Consider the following 25,256-nt stretch of genomic DNA (forward strand, 5'->3'; position numbering starts at 1 on the left):
CCTTGGTTGAGAATATTTATTGGCAAATGGCAGAATCAGAACGTGAATCAAGATTTTCAGTCAAATCTAGCGCTCAGGCACCAGGCCAGCAGCACTTTCATTTCTTTGAAGAACATCCTTGTCCCTTGTAGGAAATCATGGGGTCCGGGCCTTGGCAGGCGAGCCGCTAGTTGTGGACATCCTCCCGGGACAGCTGTGCTCCCCACAACCGCTGAGCCAGCGAAATCAAGCTCACCAACCCCTACCCCCATTTACGGTCAGCCCCTCCACTTTGCAGAAACAGGACCTGAAACTGCCCGAGGGCAGCAGGAAGCTGTGAGAGTGGGATACGGGGAGGGGATGGACCTGCCAGACACGGGAGGGGGCCGTTAGGGGAAGGCCCTTCCATGTCTGGGGAACGGAACTTCCGCTTCGGACGGACAGCGGCAGGCACCCGGTTCCTGGTCCCACTGCTGCCCAGCCCAGCGGCGCCAGCGGACCCCAGGTTCCCAGGTGAGGATGGGGCTCGCGTCTGGGGGGACTGCTGCTACCCAGGGCCCCAGATGATGGGGAGGTAACCTGAAATGGGAGCCATGCACGAGGACTGGGGGTCACTGAGACTCAAGCCAAGGCCTGCCTGTGCCTCCCAGCTGCTGGTGATCCTGGGCGAGCCACGGAACCTCGCTGCAAGTCCTGACGGAGAGCAACCCCCGCACCTCGCGTGCTGCCTGGTGCAAGGTCTGGCAGAGGCAGAGGGGAAATTAGAACCCAGGTTCTCTGCCCTCACCCTTGCCCAGCCAGCCTTTTTCTAACGCCTGCCTTCGCTGGTTTTCTCACCGCTTGCGGAAAAAGCTCAGCTAGACTCTTTTCTGGAAATGATCTGACTCACGGGTGAAGTGGGGACTAGTTGCTAGTACTGAGTGAACGCAATCATGGTGATAAAGGAGTAGGGGGCCCATCCCCGCTCAGGACCTCGTTCCTTTTCAGGTCCTTCTCGCCCAGTCCTCGGGCAGCCCTCCCGGGGCAGTCACTGTGCCAAGGAGGCTCAGAGAGGCTCAGGCCCCTGTCTGAATTCAAGTGGCAAGGCAGCGGCGTGGGGCGTTCCAGGTCACTAGGGAGGCTGTAAAGGGACTGCTGGGGAGGAAGGAGGGGGACGGGTCAGAGATGAGGGGAGAGAGGTGAGGAGCGAGGCTGACAGCGGTGGAGGGTGGGCAGAGGATGGGTGGACCAGACAGCTCAGTGTGCCCCCAAGTTTGAGACTCGGTGGCCCTGAAATGAACCAGAGCCCGGGTCTTCCATACCCGACCTGCTTGCCCCAAAGCCCGGCATCTGCCACCCTCACCCCACCCTGGCAGCTGGTGGGAGCTCCTTATGCACGGGGCCTCCACCTGACAGAGCCCCTCCTGAGCCTAATCTCCCAAAGGATCAGGTCCTCTTTGATTGCCCAGCCATCTCCCGTCACACCCCTAAACTTGGAAATTCTTGGATGATGGTGATAGAAAACAGCTGATACTTGTTAAGCCTTTCCACCATGTCAGGCTCTCTTGTGAGTCCTAACTCACCTGCCCTCCCACCAACCCTGCAGATCAAGATTAGCTTTGTGTCCATTTTGTAGAAGGCAGTGCTGTGACCAGAGGAGAAGTGACTTTCCCGAGGCCCTGAGCGAAAAGAGGCAGAGGTCCCATTTGGAGCCCCCGGGCTCCCTCCACTGGTGGGTGTCCTACCTAACAATAGCAGCAGTAATAGTAACAATAAAAGCCTCCTCCACCAAGCAGCCTACCCAGCTTGGCTCCAAGGGTGCACCAACTCTCTGTCAGGTATCTGGCTCCAAAACCACCAGGCACGGTGACCTCCTAATGGAGCACCTCATACATTTTAAAATCCCGTGAGTGTGGGTTTGAATCTCACACAGGGGCTGTGTGACCTCCATGGAGGTTCGTACCCTCCCTCACACCCAGATCCTCCAGTGTAAAATGAAAGAGCACCATGGGTACAGTAAGAACCAAGTCAAATGAGCTAGCGGTACGTAAAAGCGCAGAACCTGGCACCTGCGAAGGGGCTATTGAAGCTGCCGAATTATCATTTGTAAAACTTCCTGCAAGAGTAGGAACTGCTGCTTATTCAAAAATAAGCAGGCACGGCCAGTCCCTGAGCCTCCCTTTCTTTGGGGCATCACAGGCCCTGGTCCCACCTGCCTTTGCTCCCTTTTCTTGGTTCTCAGGACAGGGTCTGGCCTAGCCCAGGAGTTTGGGTGATGAAATGATGAGGATCACACTGAGGAGCTGAGACCAATTTTCTGAGCACATGAGCCAAAATCCAGTGGATTTTTCTGGTCCTGGGAAGGCTTCCACTTCCAAATTCTGGGTTGGCACAGCCAGGTTGATGCCGAGAGGGAAGGGTCTTGCTACAGCCCTGCCATTGATCAACTCACCAGCTGACTTTGGGCAGGTTGCATTCTGGTGCATGAGCCTCAGTTTCCACATCTGCAAGATGGGAAAATAATCACAACCCACTTCCCCAGAGCACTGTGAGGACCGGACAACAGCTGGCCTCAAGTTCCGTGATTCCTCCCCAGTGGGACCGCGCCTGGATCCTCAATAATCCTGGGAGGTGGGCAGGGGCCAATCTTCCCTCCCATTTTAAGAACAGGAAATAGCTCAGCCTCTGTGAGCTAAGAGGTAATGTGGGAAGGCTTCTTGGAGGAGAAAGACTTTGACCCAAACCTTAAAGGATGGGGAGAAATTGACTGGGCAAAGGTGGAATGGGCTGTCTTGGTAGGTCTTAAGCTGCCCATCACTGAGATGGTGCAAACTATGAAGGAAAGAGCCCTGGGCAGAGATGTTATAGGGGAAACTTCACAGTAGGTTGAGGGATCCTCAAAAAGTTAAACACAGACTTACCATAAGACCTAGTATTCCACTGCTAGGCATATTCCCCAAGGAATTCAAAACAGGTACCCCAAAAAATCCTTGTGCTTGACTGTCGCAGCACTATTCACAATAGCCAATAGCTGAAAGTGTCCCAGATGCCCATCAAGGATGAATGGATAAACAAATTGTAACAGAGCCATACCATGGAATATTATGTGGCCCTGAAAAGGAAGGAGGTGCTGGCACATGCTACCGTGTAGATGAAACTTGACTAAACCTTATGCTAAATGGAAGAAGCCAGCACACAAGGTCCCAGAGGGAAGGGTTCCATGTAGATGAAATGTCCAGAACAGGGAAACCCAGAGTCAGAAAGCAGATTAGCAGTTGTCGGGACTGAGGAGGAGAGGAGACTGGGGAGTAACCACTGAATGAGGAAAGAGTTCTATCTGGGGGTGATTAAAATGCTTTGGAATTCAATAGAGGTGGTGCTTGCACAACATGGTGAATGTGCTAAATGCTGCTGCAATGTTCCCTTGAACAGGGCTCATTTGTAAAATATCATAGCTCACTTTCTCTCATAGACCTCACCCACAGATGAAAGGGTAGGAGAGTAGTTTGTATGACTTGATGGTGAAGGACGTTTAACCAATCACTAGCTCACAAATGTGCAATTTTTCTTCTCTCTCAAATTTTCCCCTAAAATCTGGGGGTCCAGTCAAATCACGACAGCTTCCAGAGCCATGGAAAACCCATGGCTGCCTTGCTCGGCTAAATGTGAGAGTCGCTAAACTGAAAACTGTTCACAGTTTGAAAGCAACAAACCCAGTTCAAAAATATATCAGTTAGGGCCTCCCCGGTGGCGCAGCGGTTGAGCGCTGGGTTGCGAAGCTGCCCGCAGCCTCTGCGGCGCCGGTTCGATCCCCGGCTGCTCCCCGGCCACCGGAGGAGGGTCCCACGTGGCGCGCAGACCTCTCCTGCTGCCCGCTGCTCCCCTCAGCAGTGTACTTCGGTCCTTCTGCCTGCTCTGCTCCCCGCTATGGCTCTGGTGAATTCTCTCACCCTCCCGTGCTTCTGACTGTACCCAGTGCTTGTATAAACAAACAAACAAACAAATAAATAAAAAACATGCCTCTATAAAAAAAAATTAAAAAAAAAATATATCAGTTAACTGATTGGGGCAGCAGGGAGAAGAGAGAGAAGTTCATAGTTTAAAATAAAGGAACCCAGTTCAAACTTCAGTGCCAGCCTAGCAGATGAGAAGTAACACCCAAATGCCATAAATTTCAACCAACAACTTAGCAATAAAAAGAATGAGATTATCGATACACATGACCTCAAAGAATCTCAATGGCATTTTGTTGAGTGAAAGAAGCCAATTTCAAAAGGCTGCAGCTGTGTGATTGAATTTATATGATTTTCTGGGGTGGGGGGAAATCTATAGTAATGGTGACCAATGGTTGTGAGAGTTTAGGGGAACCAGTGGGGTGTTACTCTACAGGGTTGGTCTGGGAGAGTTTGGGGGGGGGCAAAGAAACTGTTCTGTATCCCAGTGGGAGTGGTGGTTACATGAACCTATAGCTGTGTTAACATTTATAGAACTGTAACCCCCACCCCCCCCAAAATGGTTAGTTTTACTGTGTGATAATTTTAAAATAAAATAAAAAATTCCCCCTGAAATAAGTTAATTTTATATTATGAGAGTGTCATTTCAATTTAAAATAAAAGAATGGACTAGTGGCCTTTCAAGTCCCACACCGACCAGTTCCTCCAGCCATAGGCCTCTTCCTCATCCTCCTAAGGGTTCAGAAGGGGCCAGCACCACCCTCTCGCCAGAGCCCACAGTTCTTGGCGGGGCCAGCAGGCAGACAGGCGGAGTGTGAGTTCTGGCCACAGGCCTTACTGAGTGTCCCTGAGCAGATGGCTTCACCTCGCTGAGCTTCAGTGCCCTCTTTGCTATAGAAATGGTAGCTTTTTCCATGTAGGGCTGCTTCAAGGATGTAAGTGGCCTTCGGTGAAAACAGCCCAGGCCCCTGCATCCTGATGCTCTAATGAATAACACTTGACATAAAACCCCAAACCCACATACCACAGCCCAAGCCCTCACCTCCTATCCCTTGACCCCTCACTCCCTCTGGCCACTCTGGCCTCCCTGCAGGCCAACCCTCCAGCCTCTGTCCTGCCTCAGGCCCTTGCCCCTACTGCCCTTTCCTCTAGAACATTCCTCCCCTAGTCCTTTCTGAGCCTTCAGTTCTTGGCCTAAACATCACTTCTCAGGGAGGCCTCCAGGGTCTAGGAAAAGTTCCTGGTGGGAGGGCTCACTCACAAAAGCAGCTGCTTCTGCCCCAGGATCACCTGGCCTCATGTCAGCTCTCAGCTGTCTCTGAACACCTCTGCTTACTTGTCTGCTGACCTGCTGGCCACTGTGTTCTCCCAAACTGTCAGCTCCACGAAGGCAGGAGTCACACGGTCTTGTCCATCTCTGAATTCCCAACACCCACACAGGTCTGGTGGGTGAGACACAGAGTGAACACACCAATGAGCGAGTGAATGAATGAATGAACAAGTGAACACGGGAAATCACCTACCACATCTTCTTGTCCCCCGCAGGAGCAGCTGAGACGGTGTGGTGATGAAGACCCCGAGGGCGGCGGTCCCGGCACTGCTGCTGCTACTGCTCCTGGGGCTGCTGGACTCCTGCTGGGCCCAGAAGAGCTGCACCGGGCACCCGGCCATCCCTGGCACCCCTGGCATCCCCGGGCTACCTGGCTCTGATGGCAAACCTGGGACCCCAGGGGTAAAGGGAGAGAAAGGTACTGTGGGTTTGGGGGACACTGTAGTAACACTGACCAAGGCCCCATCTCTTGCTTCCCAAATCGTAGCTGTCCAGCCAAGAGGTGCAACACCCCGTGCAGATTCACCAGCCTGCAGCCCTCGAAATAAATCTGCAAGGAGGGAATTCTGACTCTGCTTTATAGAAGGGAACGGAGGTGTCCAGAAGGCAGCTCACTTGCTCAGAGTGAGCTGTTGAGACAGCTCTCTTCCTAAACCCAGGTAGAGAAGCCCCCCACAGTCACAGTCTGGGGTTCCCTCCAGAGTCGGTGGTGTCACCTCTCTGAATTGCAACTTCCTCACCTGTAAAAGGTGGACAATATGCATTTGCAGAGTTGTGGCTGGATTCATAGGAGTCTTCATACCCTGGAAGATGGAGTTCATTCACCCAGTGAGTCTGTGGTTGGAGTCAAGCACATAATCTCATTGAACCCTCCCAATCCCATAAAATACCATCACCCTCAATCTAGATGAGGAAGCTGCAGCTGGAAGAATGTGACTCAGTCAAGGTGACACAACTAATAATGGCAGATGTGACATGAGAAGCGGACCCGCCTGTCCCTGGAGCCCTATTCTCAGCTGCTTTGCCACCCCATGCCAGACCAGGCTGTCGTGGCTGCCTGGAGCAGTGGGCAAGAAGGGCCCTAAGGCCCACTTCCAGGTTTAACAAGACAACGTTGTGACTGATTAAGCATGTCTGCCATGGAGTGAGTGGGTGGCGGGGAGAGGTAGAGCGTTCTCCAGGAAGTCACTCGTCCCTGCTCCAAGCTGAAGCCCAAGAAGGGTGCCTGTGTGAGCTGGTGAGGAGGTCGGCCCAGAGTCTTCCCCTGCTCCCCTTCCCAGGTGCCTCGGTCCCATTGCTGTCAAGCACATCACACACCCAGAGAGCTGGAAGGAGACCAGACCTCCTCTGATACCCACCTCTTCTTTTCCACATATGGGAAGCCGAGGCCCAGAGTGGTGCAGGGGTCTGTCGGAGATCACACAGTCAGGCCCCTGCCTCGCAGTCCAGGCCCAGGCCTGCTTCTTTTGGTTCCCAGTCACCTCTGGCCTCCTCATTTCTATTATCTCTGTTTTTCCAGGGCTGCCAGGGCTAGCTGGAGACCATGGCGAGTTTGGAGAGAAGGGGGACACAGGGATTCCTGGGAATCCAGGAAAAGTTGGCCCCAAGGGCCCTCTTGGCCCCCCAGGCTTACCAGGGCCCCCTGGACCCCCTGGCCCCGAGGGTGAATCGGGCGACTACAAGGCCGTAGAGAAAGTCGCCTTCTCGGCCAGTCGGACCCTCAACATGGCCCTGCGGCGGGACCAGCCCATCCGCTTCGACCACATAATCACCAATGTGAACAACAACTATGAGCCTCGCAGCGGCAAGTTCACCTGCAAGGTGCCCGGCCTCTACTACTTCACCTACCACGCCAGCTCCAGAGGGAACCTGTGCGTGAACCTCATCCGCGAGCAGGAGACCAAGCAGAAGGTGGTCACCTTCTGTGACTACGTCTCTAACACCTTCCAAGTCACCACGGGTGGCATAGTCCTCAAGCTGGGCCAGGGGGAGCGAGTCTACCTGCAGGCCACCGACAAGAACTCCCTGATCGGCATGGAGGGCGCCAACAGCATCTTTTCCGGGTTCTTGCTCTTCCCAGATGTAGCGGCTTGACCCGGAGCCTGATTCTCCCCCTTCCATCCCCCCCAACAGCAACATTCAACTTCAGCCCCAACCCCACCACCCCACCTGGCCAAAGCACACAGTAGGGCTCCATGGATGTTGCTGAATAAATCAACTCTTCAAGGTCAAAGGACTAGTCTAACTTTGAACTCTATGTCCTAACACCTAGCACACAGTAGGTGCTCAGAAATGCAGCTTCAGTGTGGTTGAATGACTGAACAATGAATGAATAACCTCTGAGAGCAAAAAACCCCATCTAGTTGGAGGTGACTAGAGGACGCCAACTGTCTGTGTCCCCAGCTCTGTGCCAGCCCCACAGTGGAATAGAAAAGGAACGCTATCAGTTAACACCTACTGTGGTCTAGCACATTCTCTCCTAACTTCTTAATTCTCTTTCTCTCACTAACTTCATTCTCTCATGCGTTCCTCACTCTCTCGCTAACCTCACTCTCAATCCTTGGAGAGCAGTTGCATTATGCCCACTTTTCAGAGGAAAAAATAAGGGTTGAGGGGATGAGGGATAGCCCTAGATCCCACAGCAGAGCTGGGAATCAAGGTCAGGTCTGTCTTCTGATGATCTGAGAGTTCCCTCAAGGCAACAGAGCTAGGCCCGCCTAACAGGGTTTTCTGCTTGTAAAGTCATATACACCCAAGGGGTCAAGGGGGGCCCTTCAAAGTCTTAACTGACCTTGGAACCAGGGGCTGTTCTGTTTGATTCTCCCCACTTGCCCTCCCTGATAGCTTCCCTGCCTGGCACGAGTTCAGTCATCCAGTTAGAACAAATGCCACCACCCTGCTCAGAAACCTTCAGCGGCTCCCCACTACCAACTGGATATGGCCCTGGTCGGTGAGCCCAGCGTTCAAGGCAATATGGATTGACTGCCAGTCTCTCTCCCTCCCCTCCTAGGCAAAGAACACCTGTGTCCTGTGGCCATCAGAGCCGCCGAGGGAGTAGACAGCTAGTCCGGTGGGTCTCAAACTTCTGGGGTCAAGATCCCTGGGAGGGCTTGTTAGAATTTGTGTTGGCTGCATTCCCACTTGGTACTGCTGCCACCTAGGGGACCACACTTCAACCACTGCTGGAAACTTACTGCTCCCATTCTAGAGATAAGCATATTGAGGTTCAGGAATGTTCTTTTTCCACCTCACACAGGAGATCTGGAGTCAGACCAAGGCCTCTTTCACCCAGGGACCATTTGTTAGCGCTGTGCAGCCCGAGGGTAGGGGAGGCCATAGGGCAGTGTGGGCAGACCTGGTGACAGTGCCCCCGCCGGCTCCTGCAACCAGCATGCCCCTCCCAAGACCTCAGTGCTTTGAGCCGGTGAAGAGGAGGGAGGCAAAGGGCAATGAAGAAGCAAAGTTTCTGCAACGCCCCATCCTAAGCACCCATGTTAATGCACAAAACCTTTAAATCACGTTCCCCCTTCACAGATGGGAACACCGAGAGACGGAGCAGTGGAGCTACTTGCCCGACATCACACTCATAAGTGATAGAAGGGATGCAAGCACGTCACTTCAGCTCCAGAGCCAGCTCGCCATCCCTGCTCTGATAGGCAGGCAGGAGACACTCCCAGGGGCTGTGTTTGTGGCAGCCAAGGTGCTGCCTCCAGAGTCAGACACACTCAAGTTCAAATCCTGCCTGGGCTTCTTTCCAGCTCTCTGAGCAATGGTCAGATGATTGCCTGGTCTCCTATTTTGTCCTTCAACAAACACAAAGATGTTCAGCATTCTTGATTCTTAAACTCCTAGAAGTGGACTTCCTCAGGGAGAGGATATGCAAACTCTGAAGGCTTAGAATCATGTTTCTCCATGGAGGGATGGGCTACCCCGGGCTGAGCATGCCTGGCCAGCTCCCATCTTGCTGCCACCAGGGGGAGCAGATACTGGAGGACAGCCTGGCATGCTAGGGGTGGACCTAGGGGTAAGCTGGGACCCGGGCAGTGGGTGCTCCTTCCTCCTCCCTCTCTTCCTCTCAAGTCCATCTCTAGCCGACCCCCTGGGTGGGCAATGAGCTTCCAGTATGGGGTTGAGGGCTTTGAAGACCCAAACTGTTCTAAACCAGGGTCCTCACGATGTGGTTACAGCATCAGCACCACCTGGGAGCTTGCTAGAAATGCAGAATCCCGGGCCCCACCCAAACTGTCTATATCAGAAAATCTGGTTTAAGGTGGCGCAATCTGTTTTAACAAGCTCTCCAAGTAAATTTGAAGCTGCTAAATTTAGAGAATTACTGCTCTAAACCAGGGGATGCCCAACTTTTTCTGTAAAGAGCCATCCAGAAACTATTTCCTCTGTGGGTGGGACCAACTCTGTTACAGCTACTTGCCCTGTGTCTGTAGCATGCAAACAGTCGTGGGCAACATGGAAAGAGCATGGCTAAAATTTGACATAATTTTCAGGTGTCACAAAATATTTTCCTTTTGGTATTTTCCAAACATCTAGAAATGTAAAGGGCACTCCTGGCTAACGAGCTGCATACATTCCATGGGTGGGATCGGCCAGCCTGCGCGCCACCCAAGTTTAGCTCCTGGTTTGGAAAAATAGGAGCAGGAATGTGAGCCCAGAACTGCCAAGTCAGCGCGACTCCCATTAGGCTACCCCACCAGATGAGACTATGCATTTACTGAATGAATATATGAGACATGCCATGAGACAGTGACAGGAAAGCTCTAGATCTTATTGCTCTTGCGCTGCAATGGGCATCTTGGTCCCTGCCCTTAGCAACCCGAGGTTCAGGGTCTCCAAAGTTAGTGGGCAACCCAGTCCCCTGGGCATTTGCTGGCGTCTAGGCTACGTCCCTGAGGTTCTGTTTCTAGAAGACCTGGAGGTGCCCAGAATCTCTACTTTTCTCAAACACCCCTGGTGTTCCCATTGCAGGTGCCCCCTAAAAGAGAGGACTGAGATCATGGATGTGAAGCTGTGACTAACAGCCTAACCTCAGCCCCCAGGAGCCCACTGGCTGCATGGGGTGAAAGGGAGAGAGTAAAAGAGACTTCTCATGGTTGAACCCTATGCGAGGTGAGCGTAGAGGCAGGAATGACACACAGCAGGTTTTCTGTGACCCAGCAGACCGGGTAAAGGAGTCAGAGTCCTCAGTGGTTTTGCAGGTTTTTATTGGGGTTTACCAGGTACACGGCAGGCAGGGGCGCTGGGGGGCGGGGAGGCTGGCAGGCCTCCCAGCACCCAGCAGATCTTCACTCTGGGCTCTCCGGCCTTCTCTCGGCTTCTGCTTCTCTTGCTTCTCTCTCAGCTTCTGCTGGCGTCCCTGTAACGCCGTCCTTAAAAGCCCAGTTGAATCCCATCTACCTATGCCCACACCCGACTCCAGGTGCCCGCCATCAGGCATGCTTTCAGGACCGCAGGGTTCCGTCATCTATCCTGACGGCGGGAGGGCAGAAAAGCCTGATACTTTTACCTTCCCCTACAGTGAGCAATGCAGACGGGGAGGAACTCGGGAGCTACAAAGACAGGAGGCTGAATTCAGATCCCACGTCTGCCTCTGACAGGCCCTGTGTTCTCGGGCTAGTTATGGCTCCCTCATCTGTAATGTGGAGGTGATGGTCATGCCCCCCCCAGAAAGTTGATGAGGGTTAAATGTGATTCTCTGTGCAAAGTACCCCCTGCTCCCCACCCCCCTCAGTAAGTTCACCGTGAGTATTAACTGTAATTATCCACGGTGGGGTGTTATTGGAATAACATACAGCTCCTCAAATGTTAATGTGCATAAAAACCACCTGGGGTCTTGGTCAAATGCATAATTCTTAGTTAAATGCATATTCTAATTCAGTAAGCCTGGGCTGGGGCTGAGACTTTGCTTCCCTGGGGAAACCCGGGCAGCTGAGCAGGGTCTGCGCTTCACGTGTCCAGGCCTAGGAGCCCTGATCAGCACGTTGACCTGTTGTGAACTTGAATTCTGTCACCCATGGGTGGTTAGCACAGGCACCGGGAGATGACCAGCACTGGGTGATGAGCTGCTAGCTGCGGGGGGCAGGATTATTGTCAGATGGTGAGGGCGCGGGAGCTCACTGGCAGACAGGCAAGGACAAAGGGTGGAGAGTCCATTTCCCAGATGCAGAGGGCCCTGGCTCTGAGCACTGCTCCCCTTTCCTCTCCACATCCCCTTTTTCTGGCTTCCTGCTGACAACGGGGGCACCAGGTGCTCCGCCTTACCCACACCCCCTCCAACACTCACACAAACACCTGCCCTCCCTGCAGAGCTTGCGTTTATTTTTGCACGTAGCCAGGAGGCATTCTCATCGACAACCCTATGGGCCAGATGCAGCAGGAACGGGGGCGTTTGTTCAAGAAACCCAGCAAGGCCCACCCAGGGAGGGACACCCTCAGTGAGGGGCCTGACAGAGCGGGAAGTCCTCTGGAGAGGAAGTCAAGAGCTCCCAGGTCTAGATTGGCCTCAGAACCTGACTTACTGTGTGACCTCAGGCAAATTACTACCCCTCTCTGAGCATGTGCTAAGCCTACTGACTAGCGGAGTTTGCTGCCCACAAGAAAAGGAAAGAACTATTATGGGGCAACTGACCAGGGAGGAAGCCACGGCTATCCCTCATCCACACCTACACAGAACACAGCAGAACCCGGGAGAGAGCAAAGGAGGCCAAAAATGGATACTTGACAACCCAGGAGCCCAGAAAATTCATGTGCATGAAACTGATGGATGAAAGCGTAGGTGTGTTGGGTAATTAGTTGATTAATTAATTGATTGATGAATCTTACTCCTAAGAGTACAGGGCCTGAAGACAGAGATATGTAATATATACTCAGTAAACAGTTGTTGAATGGAGGGAAGAAAAGCAAGAAGGAAAGAACATCAAAATGACATCCTGCCTGAAAAGAAAGGAATGGTGTGGGGTTTCAGAGGCCCTTGGGAGAGTGGCCAATGGAAGGTTTGGCATGTGCAAGGGAGACAAAGGCAGGCTGGTGTAGGGTCAGGAATGAACAGAGTGCAGGTTTTCTGTGATCCAGCAGACCGGGTGAAGGGGGAGTCAGAGTCCTGGAGCCCTCAGTGGCTTTTTTGCAGACTTTTATTAGGGTTTACCAGGTACACAGCAGGCAGGGGTACTGGGGGGCCGGGAGGCTGACAGGCCTCCCAGCCCCCAGCAAGTCTTCACTTTATCTGGGCTCTCTGGTGTTCTCTATCTCTCAGCTTGTGCTGTTTCTTTCTCGGCTTCTCTTTCAGCTTCTACTGGCGTCCCCATGGCACCGCCCTTAAAAGCCCAGTCTCAGCCCAGGTGAATCCCATCTACCTATGCCCACACCCTACTCCAGGTGCCCGCCATCAGGCATGCATTCAGGACCGCAAGGATCCATCATCTATCCTGATGGTGGGAGGGCAGAAAAGCCTGACATTTTTCTTTACCCTACAGCTGGGAGAAACTTAACTGAGCCCCATGAATGTGTCAGTCATCCAGGCATCAACCCCCTTAATCCTCACAATGACACCCCCAATGTGACTATAGTTGCCCCTCTTCAGAAGCAAATAGATTGAGGCTTGCTGCCCAGTAATTCTCCCCTGAGAATCTAGGGAGCAGCCCCTGCAGTGAGCGTGTGTGTCTGGGGAACACATTTTGTTGGTAGCCTCCTTCCTCACGCCCATTCTACAGCACATAGTAGGCCCACATTGAGCGTTATTAGAGAGAACCACAGGCCACACCTGACACAAACATCAGCACCCCCACCTGTAAAATGAGCCCACCAGCCACTGAGTGGTCCAGTTAAGCTACAAGAAGCAAGACAAGCTTTGCAAACTGAAAGCCCCATGTCCACCTTGGGACAACTTTCCCTGCCTCCCTCCAGCCTGGGTTCACTGCCGGACGGTAGGGCTGCCCGGGCAGGGTGTGGGCTCCGGCTCTGATTAGCCTGTCTGGGGGCAGCTCTCCCTGCAGGCACAGGTGCCCTCAGGAGAGACAGCTGGGCCCTTGTTAACAAGGTGTCTGCAGACCGTGTTTGGAACACGTCAGCAAATGTGATTAAAGACAGCACGTAAATGTCAGCCTTGCCAGGACCCACCCCAGCTGGTTTCCGGGGAAGGAGACCTCAACAAAATGTCTTCATTCCTTCTGGTTTAAGGCTGAGGTCATGGACAGCTTGTCTGGAGGGAGCTCTCAGATCTGGAAGCCTGTATGGGGCACACTCGTGAAGAGGGGGGCAGTGATCCCTCCACTAGGAGGGGAATTGTGTGCCGGCATCATCTAGCCACGTGGAGCCTGTTTCCTCACCTATAAAATGGGGCCAATAATATCTACGCTCCAGACTATTAAGACAAAGAGAATGTGAGGCACCCAGCAGGGAGCAGGTGCTTTCTGAAGCAGGGAAGCAAAACACAGACATGGCAGGGAATTGAGTTGCATGCTTTGTAGCATAGGTGCTCAAAGACTGTCTCGGATTGGACCCACACTAGCAGGGACTTTGACACCCTCAGTGGAACAGCATTGCCCGTAGGAATGCAGGCAGAGTAAGGAGCAAGAGCCTTAGTTCCAGAGTCACTGACTGACTATTTGACCTCAGGTAAGTGACTCTACTCTGGAAATTGCTTTCTTCCTCTGTAAAATGGTGTCTTATCCCTGGTCTGTCCAGGCTCTTCCCTGTAGAGTAATGTGATGAGGTCACAGAGCCTGCCAGGTCCTTGCTGGCTCTGTGGACAGGACACAGGGTTTGCTCCAGTTCTGGTGCTTCCCAGGCCTGGGTTTGCATCCTGGCCCCACTACTGACTGCGGAACCACGGGCCAGTCCCTTGAACCTCTGGGTCTCCATATGCTCATCAGTGGCATTCGACGCCGGGGCCCCGCAGGCAGCGTGGTGTGGGGAAGAAGCACTGAACTGGGAGCCGGAAGGTCTTGGTTCAAGTGCTAATGTGAGCATCCCCTTGCTGAGTGGCCTTGGGACCCGCCTCTTCCCCTCTTGAGCCTCAGTTTCCCTATGTGTAAAATGAAGAGGCTGGACCAGATGATTTCTGGGTCCCCTCAGTTCAGCACATTGAATTTCTTCCAGGAAGTAAAATGATGGCTGAGACCAGGCTGTGGGGGGAAGGGTGGTTTAATGGTTAACAAAGAGACGAGATTTCTCATTGGATACTGCTGGATTCCCCCAGCCAGGCTTAAGATAAACCCAGAGCAGGGATGGAGTTCACACTGCAATCCTAAGCCCCAGATAAGGCGGTGTTGGAGACAACTGCCTCCCAGGTCCAGGAACAGTGACTTCTGGGCTGGGGAGGGGAGTCGAGATGCATCTTTATAAATTGCTTGTCAACCTCCAAAAAAGAGAGAATAATAACAGTTAATCTTGACTGAGCTCCTTTCCAGAATCTGCTCTCTCACACCTTCTATATCTTGACTCATTTAAGCTTCGTGAGCAGATGCTGTTGTTATGCCCATTTCACAGACATGGAAACTGAGATAGAGGGAGCTGACCTAACTTGGCCAAGGCCTCACGTGGCAGAACTGGGGCATGGACTCATACAGAGTGGCCCCAGGCTGCTCTCTTGATGAAGAATCAATTAATGAGCAACTACCATGCACCAGTCTCTGTACTAGTTTCTTTACAGCATGATTCTTACTCACTGTAAAGCATGCCAGAGGAGAGTGTTTCTGAATCCCATTTCACAGATGGGAAAACCAAGGCCCTGAGAGATGAAGTGCCTGCCCTTGGTCACACAGCTAGGATGAGGCCATGTTGACATTCTGATGCAGGTCTAAGCTCAGGGCCTATGCCCCTTCCAGGCTGACAGGAACCCTCCCCAGGAACCCTAAGGGGACAAAAAAGCAGGTGTCAGAAGGGGACAAGGCTTGTATAGCTTATGACTGAAGCCCTTTGGGTCCCTACTCCAAAACTAGGGGGAAGAGAGTTCCAGTACATAGGAGATGGTGTGCAAGAGCTTTGAAGAGCTGTTGTGAGGCACGAGGGCAGGGCCTTTCATTGAATGCCTACTGTGTCCATGGCACCCCACTAAATTCTTTGTTCTTACTGTCCCTGAATTCTACTCTGTGAAGTAGGGGGCATTATTATCTTTCCCAGTTTATGGGTAAGGAAACCAAGACCTCCCAGGGCTTTAAAGGGTTAACTTCCCTGCAGCCTCTGGCCGTCCCTGTCAGCCCCCCATCCCCTCCACTGCATCATGAGGACCAGACTGGCTCCTTGCTCCAGGCAGCTGACGGGTTCTCCGCTCCGTGGTTCGCGCTCCAGATATTAAATTACTCATAAAATATTTGGCCTGTCCCCAAAGCGGCTGCTGCCTCCTCCCTGCTCCCACCACTCACCTCCCACTACCAGGTCAAGTTCCTCAGCGGAGGGGGTGGATTCAGAATATGAACAGAACTTCATCTGGAATAAGCCGACAATGCGGGATCAGGGAGCCTAGGAAGAAGGCCCTGGAAGGGCTGGGATTTTTCCAGGGGCAGAGATCCTGTGTGACCCCCATTCTGGGTTCCCCAGGACTGATCTGAGCTGAGGACTGCCCCCCCCCCCAAATCCCAGGACTGCATGACATGAAGAGCCCAGAACTCTTGGTGGTCCCAAGTCCCTTGGGACAAGGCCAAGGGTGACCTGGAACAGGTTCCCATTGTCTGAGGGGCAGTGGTCTCTCCTCTCCTCCACCCACCCCAACTCGTTGTCATGGCAACCACCATGGGGGGTGGGAGGTTGGACTGCTCAGCTCCTGGCCAGGCTACCCAGCATGCTCTGCTTTCACCCAGTTTTCTTCCTCATTGCCCTTCAGCAGACAAGGGTGGGGCTGATCCTGCCCTGTCCCCAGCCTGGGGAGGGTTCGCCTCCAGAGGTCACTACCTCCCTTTCCCTGCCTTCATGCAGGAGGTTTGCAGCATGACCCTCAGGAACCGGACTTTTATGAATGTGATTTGACAGAAAATGATTTGGGGGGTCTCTCTCCAGCCCCCTGGAGTTAATGAAGTCAGTTAAGCCCTGGATTAGAAGGTCGGGGTCACGGGTACAGCCATGTTTGCAGAGTAACACCCACCCCACCCCTAGCTCTCACCAGCTGTTTCAGAAATGCCTGATGCTGGTCGTCTAGGGAACTGGTGAAGGAGTGTGGATGGGGCCTGGCAATCCCATCCCAAGTACCCATGATCGCAGTCCCTCAAGGCACACACACTGCAACCTGGGCATTGAAAGCCTCGCCTCCTTCTTGTCCAATGGAGGACACGTTCTCACAGTAATAGCACCTGTGTTAGCAAGCTCTCATCACTAGCATGGCGGTTCATAAACATGATGCCAAAGGAACTGGGCTTGACCTTTGTCATGGCACAGCCACTTGGGGGTACACTGCCACCAGGTGGCGGTAGTCACGGCTGGAGGGACTTGCTGAGATTCAGGAAAGTGAATTTCCAATTTATATCCCTCCACCACAAGCTATTTTTTTACTTTTATATTAAAGTTGCAGGACCTTATAGATAGCTGAAGTTAATTAGGGTTTAGAAAAACCACATTTTGACCGTATACCAGCAGATAGCCCAGACTCTGGTACCAGTCGCAGGCCCTCAAATGCTGGCTCAGGCACTTGCTACTGTGTAACCTTGGGCAAGTTTCTTACTCTCTCTGTGCCCCAGTTTCTTTGCATAATGGAGATGATAAAAGGTAACTCCCTCATAGCGCTGTTGAGATGACTTAATGAGTTAATGCATATGAAGTTCTTAGAACAGTGCCTGGCACAGAACTCAGCTCTTAAAAAATGTTGGTTATTAATATTTAAAGATGATGCATGAAAGCAACATCTCAAAAATAATTTGTATGCTGAGATTCACAGGCATATCTTTCTCTCCTCGGTCTTTTATCTAGTGTTTCTAATCTGGCGATTCGTTTCGGGCCTCACTGCCAGACACCCGTAATCTGCTCAGATGTCTCTCCAGCTCCTTCAGCCCCACCTTCAAGGCCATTTTCTAACACATTCACACTTAAATGTTTGGGGATCCATCCCCGCCACTCCAGGCTCACCACCTCCCTGATGTCGCTCCCAATCTCTGTATCCACCCTCTGCCCCTTTGCCCTGCTCCCCTCAGACCTCACTGCAACCACAGCAATTTTTCTTTTTCTTTTTTTTTTTTTTTAAAAAAAGATTATTTATGTATTCATGCAAGATCTGGCTTGTAGGTCAGAGATGCGGGGGGTGAGAGGATTCACCAGCGACAGAGCAGGGAGCACAGCAGGCAGATCTACTGAAATACACTGCTGAGGGGAGCAGCAGGCGAGGCAGGAGAGGTCTGTTGTGCCATGGGGGTAGCTCCCTGGCCAGGGATCGAACCCCCCCCCTGCAGTGGCTGAGAGCAACTTCTTAGGCTGCGTCTTAACCCCTTGAACCACCAAGGAGGCCCCCAGCAATTTTTCTAAAATAAAATAAAAAAAACTTCCCTTGCTCCAGTGCCCTCTGCTGCTCTCCAGTGCCTGCCGGATAAAGTTCAGGCTCCCTCTCCCTGCCTCTGCCTCCAGCCTTATCTCCCACCCTTTGCTGTAAAAATGCTGTCCACCTGCTGTAAAAATGCTGTCCACCTGCCGCCAGGTGCCCTACAGCCTTGTGTTGGCCCCCAGTTCTGTGGCCTGCGCAGGGATTGCTCTCTCTGTCCACATTTCCTCCCGCATTCTCCTGCGTCCTTACCTCCTGCCTACTCCACCTCAGATATGGCTCCTGTCTCTCCTGCCCTGAAAAGCCCTCTCTGATCCAGTGGAGACCCTTCTTTGCATGCCCTGAGCCCTCTGTGTGCTGGAAGAGACATTTTTAGTCCATCTGCATCCCCAGAGAGGCCTTGTGTGCTGCAGCGTCGGGACACTGCTCCCTGCATTGGCCACAAATCCAGGACGGCATTCTGTCTTGGTGCATCGTCTCTCCCGCTTTCTCTCTCCCGGCACCTCCAACCCGTCTCCCCGCGCCTGGCTAAACATCTAGTCTTCCAGGAGCCTTTCGGGAACCCCAGTCCCCTTCTCATCCCTGCATGAACATGGACTATTTCGCTGGAACACGACCTTCCCTCCCTCCTTCGGGAGGTAAATGCAGTAGGCATGAACATGACAACTGTCACCCCAAGACTGCACCCCAGACCTGGAGCAGTGCCCAGTCTGCACGGAGAACAGAAGCGTGTTGGGTGAATGAACAGAACAGCCAAGGTTATATGGTCTTGACCAACGTTTCTCAGCAAAAGTGACCCTTGGTCAAGTCTGGAGACATTTTTGTTGGTCTCAGCTGTGGGGACAACTGAGGTCTGGGGAAAGAGGCCAAAGATACTGTTAGACCCCTGCAAAGCACAGGACAGACACAGCAAAGAATGTTCTGGCCAAAATGTCAACTGAGAAACCCTTGTTGCTTACGAGTCTATCTGCCCAGCACACTGTGGGTCCCCAGGGGTCCAGCTCTTATTCCTCTCTTTCCTGGGGACCCACCAGCCAGTAGCCATGCAATCAGCAACTTTTTAGTCAACTCGTGGGTGAAAGAATTCTTCTCCTCCCGCCCCAGCTGCCACCTGTCACTTAGAGCTTGGCCTTCGGTGGCCACTCCTGGGTCTTGGGGCCTCGGCGTGCCAAGTCTCTCCACTTCCCAACTTCCCTTCCTCACTCTCCTGAGCCCGCAGCCCCGAGGAGTAAACTGGCAGGAGAGGGCCAGGAGCTTTTTTGGCCACCAGGGGCCCAGGAGCTGGTCCTGGTCAGCCACCTCCTTGCTGTGTGACTTAGCTCATCCTAGCCCTCTCTGGGCCTCAGGGAGGGGATCTCAGGGAGGGGATGGGAGGTGGGGCCTAGACCGTTCCCTCTAACAGACTGCCCTAGGTGTGCCCCCTATTCTGCGCACCCCTGTGCGACAGTGCTTCCAGCAAAACCCCGGGGTGTCACCTGGGCCTCCCTGCCCTTCCCAGAGTCTGGGTGCACTGGGTGCCTGCTCACAGGGTACTGCTGTCTCCAAGGGCGTCGCTGTCAGCTGTGACCCCTGTGCCCCCAGAAGCAGCCGAACAAGCGGCCTTTGTGGTCTGGGCGCAGGCGGCCTCAGAAAGCGGCACAAAGGGTGGGAAGAAAGGCGCCAATCCTCTTAGGACCAGCCGCTGAGCTTTCCCACTGCGGCCCATCTGCTCCCAGGGAGCCGGCACAGCCACCGCCTGGCCCCGCGCTGGAAAGCAAGCAAAAGTGCCCAGGAATGAAAGGCGGGCCAGGCCAGCCCAGATCCCCACAGCAAACACAGGCCTGGCCCGGGGCCTGGGAGGGGGCAGGGCTGATCCCAGGGGAGAAGGTGGTTAAAAGAGCCGCCCCAGGAGGGGCACCGGGGGCTAATCCCTGCCTGCCCCTGCCTTCCCTTCCCACACCCCTGCCCCAGGGGTGGGGGAGGAGCTGAGATCCAAGGTCTTCCCTCCAGTGCTGAGCCCTCAGTGGGGCCTTTACCTGCATCCCTTATCTTTTCCTTGCAGCACCCCATTTTACAAATGGCCTCAGCAAGACCAAGTCTTTTGCCCAAGGTCTCTCAGCTGCTGTGCCGCAGAGCTGGGGTCACGGCTCAAGGTTGGATCTAAATTTATTCATGCACATAACAAAGTTTCTGAGCCAGGGCTCTGCAGCCATCCCTGTTTCTTACTGCCACCTTTTGATGGATGGGGAAACTGAGGTCCAGATGCAGAAGGTGAAATGCCCAAGGTCACAGACCTGATGAAGTCTTGCATTTTAGTTCCAGGGCCATGGCTCCACGTGTGACCTTGGGCAAGTTAGCATCTACAAAGCTCAGAATGCTCACTTGTAAAATGGGTTTCAGGTCAACACCTCCTGAAAATCATGAGCTGGGGATGGGGGGAGGGCCTCCCTGGTGGTGCAGGAGTTAAAGACGGTGCTATAAAGCTATTGCAAGCCACAGCAGCACCAGTTCGATCCCCAGCCAGACAGGGAACGAACCCACATGGCGCAGCAGACCTCTCCTGACTCGCCCGCTGCTCCCCGCAGCAGTGTATTTCAGTACATCTGCCTGTTCTGCTCTGTCTCTGGTGAATCCTCTCAACCCTGCACCTCTGGCCTGCACCCTAGTTCTTGTATATATAATAAATAAATAGTAAAAAAAAATCATAAGTGCAGTGTCTGAATGTGCGTTTAAGCACATTTGTTGTGGAATTGTCCACAACAGCTTTGGGGAGGGGCCAAATAATATCACTCAACCCATTTTGTTGGTGATGAGACTAAGGTTCAGTGTGGGGAGGTGACTTACTTAAGGGTGGTGGCAGGACCTGGACCTGAGTTCTCCTCTCTGACCGCTGGCCCCGCGCCCCTACAGTCCCGGATGTGGGGCTACTGGAGAAGAGCTGGTGCTCTGGGGCCAGCTCTGCCATCTGGCTGACACCCTCGGGCTGGTCACGGCCCTGAGGAGCCCTGCTTCCCTCAGAAGTAGGTAGACATCTGTGAAGAGGGTGATTCTGAGCATTTGATGAGATGATCTATTATTAAAGGCTTTAGCTCTGGGCCTAGCACACAGTAGGTGTCCAATAATGGCAGCTGCCTTGGTTTTAAATGGCCCAGAGCAGGAAGGATCCCAAAGCAAAAGGGAACACAGAGTTCCCACCCGTTAATTGCTGGCCCCAAACACTTGCTTTTTTCTGTGGTTGGATTTATCTGGCAGGGTGAGGAAGGAGCTAGAATGAGAGGAGGGAAGCACTGGGATGAGCAGGGGGAGGCTGAATGCCTTCCAGAGAGGCGACTGCAGACCAGCTGGCACCCCCACCCCCATGTGAGGCCAGGAGTAGTGGAATCCACAATATCAGAGCCCAGACATGATCTCCTACATGCACACACACACACACACTCACACACGCACACGCACACAGGCACACACACGTGGCCTGACGGACCATTTTACAGATGCCTGAGCTGCAGTCCAGAAGAAGGGCTATGACTGCCGGGATATCACCCAACTCCTGAGAGCAGCCCAGGCCTCCAGTTTCCCTGTCCCCTCCCTGGGAGATCTGGCCTTGAATCCCACCAGTACCCACGGGGTCCCGCAGCGGGCAAGGTGGCCAGTGTGTATACTCCTGGCAAAACTGGCCGGTGAGCTAGCCGGGCCCTCCCTCCCCGAGACCTGCAAAGGGAAGTGGACCCCACTCTCACCTCTGTCTCCCCTCCTCCCGGCCTCCCCGTGTTCCCTGCTGCTTGCTCTCTCTGTTCTTCTTTCCCTTTTTCTGTCTCTTCCCGCCTTGCTCTCCCCACGGCCTCCAGGGCCCAGGACACACTTTCCCCAAGGACCTGCTGAGGGTCCCTGTCCACAGACCACTGTCTCTCCACCATGCCCCCCACCACGGAGGGGTGTCTTCCTAGGGGGGGTTAATGTGGGTGCAGTCAGGGCAAGGTCATGGTTTGGAGCCAGTTCCAGCCTTGTCACATTCCGGGACCCCGCCTCTTCTCCCCGTGTGCACACCCCCGGGGCACACACAGGCAAGTTCTCCACAAAGCCCGTCCCAGGAACCCGGCCACTGAATGAGGTAAGGCGTGTCCAAGAACTTCATCACCCCTGAAACTTCTCTCTCCTAATCCTGGGGTCACACTCTGGTTTCTCTCCAAGTTGCACTCATTTTTCACCTTTGATTAAATTCTGGGATCTCTTTTATACCTTCCCCAACTGGCCTCCCAGGTCCTGTCCCCAGGGGCTCCATCTCGGTGCCCCAGCCTGACCTCCCGCCCCAGGTCCTCAGTCTGCTCCCTCCCGAACACAGTGGGCCTGTGGGGCTGATTTGGATTCATCCCACGGCGTCCCCAGCTGCCCACAGCCTTCCCACTTCACCTTGGCCTTGGGAGACACGGGAATAGGCAAGACCAGGAGTCAGGCAACCTGGGTTCCAGTCCCGCCTATGTCCCAAGTCTGACCGAGGGTGCTGTACAAGCCACCATGTCTCTCTTGGCCTTGCTGTTCCTCGACTGCCAGAGGGAGCTAATTCCTGATTTGGAGTTATAGTCCAAGAAGAAGGACCTTGCAAAAGAAACTGGGTTAGAGTGATAATTTGATGACCGTGGGTTAACTGATTTAATACAAGACAATGTCCACTCTGCCTGGACCCTTTACACTTGTGGGAAACTGAGGCTGGGAGAAGAGCAGCCACCTGCCAGGATCGCACAGTGAGCAGCAGCAGCACCCAGACTTGAATTCCGGCCCGGCTCTCAGCAGTTACTCAGTGCAGGCTATCAAAGACAGCCAATTCCAGAAGACAGATCAAAGCCCTGCTTCTTTATTCACAAAGAGAAATCCTCATTAAAACATGGCCAACGGCTGAGGCAGCCAGGGAGACAGGCCACGGGTGCACAAAAAGAGAGTTAATGATCCCAGGCAGCCTGTGCTGAGTGGCAAGGGAGACATTCAGAGAGGCCGAGCTGGGGCGCGGTGGGGCGGGGGCAGGGATAATCACGGAGGGCTTCCTGCAGGAGGAGGGGACTCAGACCAGCCTTATGGGGAAGACAGGACATCCAAGGAGAACCGACTAGTTATCAGTGGTTGAGCACCTACTGTGTTCCCTGCAGTGAAAGGATGGGTATCCTCTCTTCATTTTCCAGAGGAGAAAACCAGGAGGTAAGAGACCCTGGTCAGAATGAGGCCACAGAGCAGAGAGAGTGAGAAGGGACAGCAACATGTGTGTCACACTTTGTCCAGAGAAAACACCCGAGACTCCTGGCCCAAGAGGAGGAGCCTGGCCAGTTGTCTGAAGAAAGACCTGGAGAGAACGCAGGGTGGAGGGGCTCCCACATTCCCCCATTCTTTGATTTGACCAAATATTTCGTGATCATCTACTATATAGCAGATACTGTCCCAAACACTAGGGACACCGCAGTGACAAAAACAGATGGCGTCTGACCTCATGGAACTGATGGTGCTGGGAAAAGGATGGAGAATAAACACATAAATAAACAAAATCATTTCAGATGGTGTATTTGTCTCCTACGGCGGCTGCAACAAACTGTGGCAAACTGGGAATCTTAAAACAACAGAAATTGATCACCTCGCATTTCCAGAGGACAGAAGTCTGAAAGCAAAGGTCGGCTGGGCCGGGGGACCCTGGGAAGATCCTTCCCTGCCTCTTCCAGCTGCTGGAGGCGCCTGGCGTTGCTTGGCCGACAGCAGCTCCACCCTAGTCCTGCCTCCGTGCTCATGCGGCCTCTTCTCTGTGATGCCCCCCTTACAGAGATTCACGCCACTTTACAGAAGAGGAAACTGTGGCCCAGAGAGGGAAAATGACTCACTCAAGGTCACACAACCGGGGGGCGGGGAGATGTAGGGTAAATGAATTGATCAGGTTTTTACGCCCCTGGCCTCTGTGGCTATCACCTGTGGCCTTGATGGTGTTACTGCAGAAGGCGCTTGGGAGCCTGGGCACACATGCCTGATTGTGGACACCGGGAGTATGGGTGTGCACGCATGCATGAGTGTGCACACCTGCGCCTACAGGCTGGGCCAAAAGCAGAGGACAAGCGGCGTGACGACAGAAGAGACGAAACCATGAGAGCCCCGAGAAAAATCTCCAAGATTTGCTGGGGCTCCCCCGCCTGCCCTGCGCCTGGTTGCCCCACTAGAGGCGCCAAGACGGGAAACTGGTCAGACGGATCCCAAAGTGCCGTGTGTGTACCCGGCTCAGCTCTGCATGTTAGGGGCCTGGATGCTCATCACTTCCAGGTAAGGAAGGCGCACAGCTGCGAGGGCATCAGCCCAGGGGAATGGCTGCCCCTGCTGATACCCCAGCCCCTTCCCTGGCGGCAACCTGCTAGCTCTCTCGTGGGGACCACCCATCCTCACAGCTGTGCAGTGAGGGAGGGGCTGACACTGCTGCCTGAGCCTATCCCACCTCCAGCTCCAAGACAGGCACAGGCCCCTGGGCAATCGGCACAATCCACTCTCCTCCAGCAGTGGTTCCCAAAAGGACTCATGTCAGGCCCACAGGCCTGGGGGAGAACGCTTGGAGATAAAGCTCTTGGAGAGAGAGAAAAGGGGCAAGAGATAGGGAGGAGGACATCTTCTGAAAGCCCAGATCCAGCCATGCCACTGTGGGCTAGACATGGGTAGAGCTCATGCCACTGCCCGAGGAGGGACCAGGGTGGCCAGGGACTGGCAATCTTACACCCTTAATCAACTCACAATGGTATCAGCACCTGGGCTGAGGGCATGGCTGGATGGTGGATGGTGGAAGAACTCATATTGGAGGGCCTGGCACAGCACTTGCTTTCATCCAGCAAGGTGTCCAAATTCCTACAACAGCAGCGCTTCAAAGATGAGAAATCCTCGGTCCCTTTCTCACTGAAACCCCCGAATATGCTCCTCCCCTGAATTTCCCCCACCCCTATCTGGACACCTTGCATACCCTCTAGAATCCCACCTAGTTCCTAGGCCTCCAGCACCCCCTTTTTGGGGAAAAACACGCACATCCCCAGTTCCCCTCTGACTCAGCCCTTGCTAAGCTGCTTCTTGGCTGCTCCTCCTTGGAGCTGGCTTGGATTAGGCAGTGTTTGTTCAGCAAGCCTGGGAGGAGGCAGACCCCCACACCCTCCTCCGTGGCTCCTCCAGGCCCCACATCCCCCACTCCGGTCTCACAACAGTGGAGGGGATGTGTCCCAGCTTGGGGACCTTCCCCCTCAATGAGAATCTCCTGCCCACACAAGCTCGTCCCTCCACAGCCCAGGCGCCAGGCTCATGTGGGAGTCCGCAGACACTTCCATCCAAATGCCAAACACGATTTATCATCTCGCCCAAAACTGCTCCCTGACCAGATCCCTGGCTCAGCAGCCAGCACCCAGCCCCTCGCTGGAGCCTGGGCAGTGTCCCAGCCCCACTGACATCACTTGACCCTGCCCCCTCCCAGGACCTCAGGGCAGCCTCTCACCAGCCTCTCAGTTCCCAGGACCCCCTCATCTAACTCATACCCCTCAGAGCACATTCCGGGGATCCTGAAGACCCTTTCAGG

At 53.8% G+C, this 25,256-nt stretch overlaps 1 protein-coding gene across 1 annotated transcript; it reads left to right on the forward strand.

The window, feature by feature from the left end:
- Positions 1 to 380: 380 nt before the first annotated feature.
- C1QB (complement C1q B chain) lies at positions 381 to 7,472 on the forward strand. Its single transcript, XM_037499991.2, has 3 exons — positions 381 to 492; positions 5,457 to 5,659; positions 6,761 to 7,472. The coding sequence occupies exons 2-3, from the start codon at positions 5,479 to 5,481 to the stop codon at positions 7,333 to 7,335; spliced, it is 756 nt and encodes a 251-aa protein (XP_037355888.1). The 5' UTR covers positions 381 to 492; positions 5,457 to 5,478; the 3' UTR covers positions 7,336 to 7,472.
- The last annotated feature ends 17,784 nt before the right edge of the window (positions 7,473 to 25,256 follow it).

This window comes from Talpa occidentalis, unplaced genomic scaffold (assembly GCF_014898055.3).
Source record: "Talpa occidentalis isolate TD23 unplaced genomic scaffold, MPIMG_talOcc4v2.1 talOcc4.9, whole genome shotgun sequence".
In the NCBI taxonomy this organism is placed as follows: domain Eukaryota; kingdom Metazoa; phylum Chordata; class Mammalia; order Eulipotyphla; family Talpidae; genus Talpa; species Talpa occidentalis.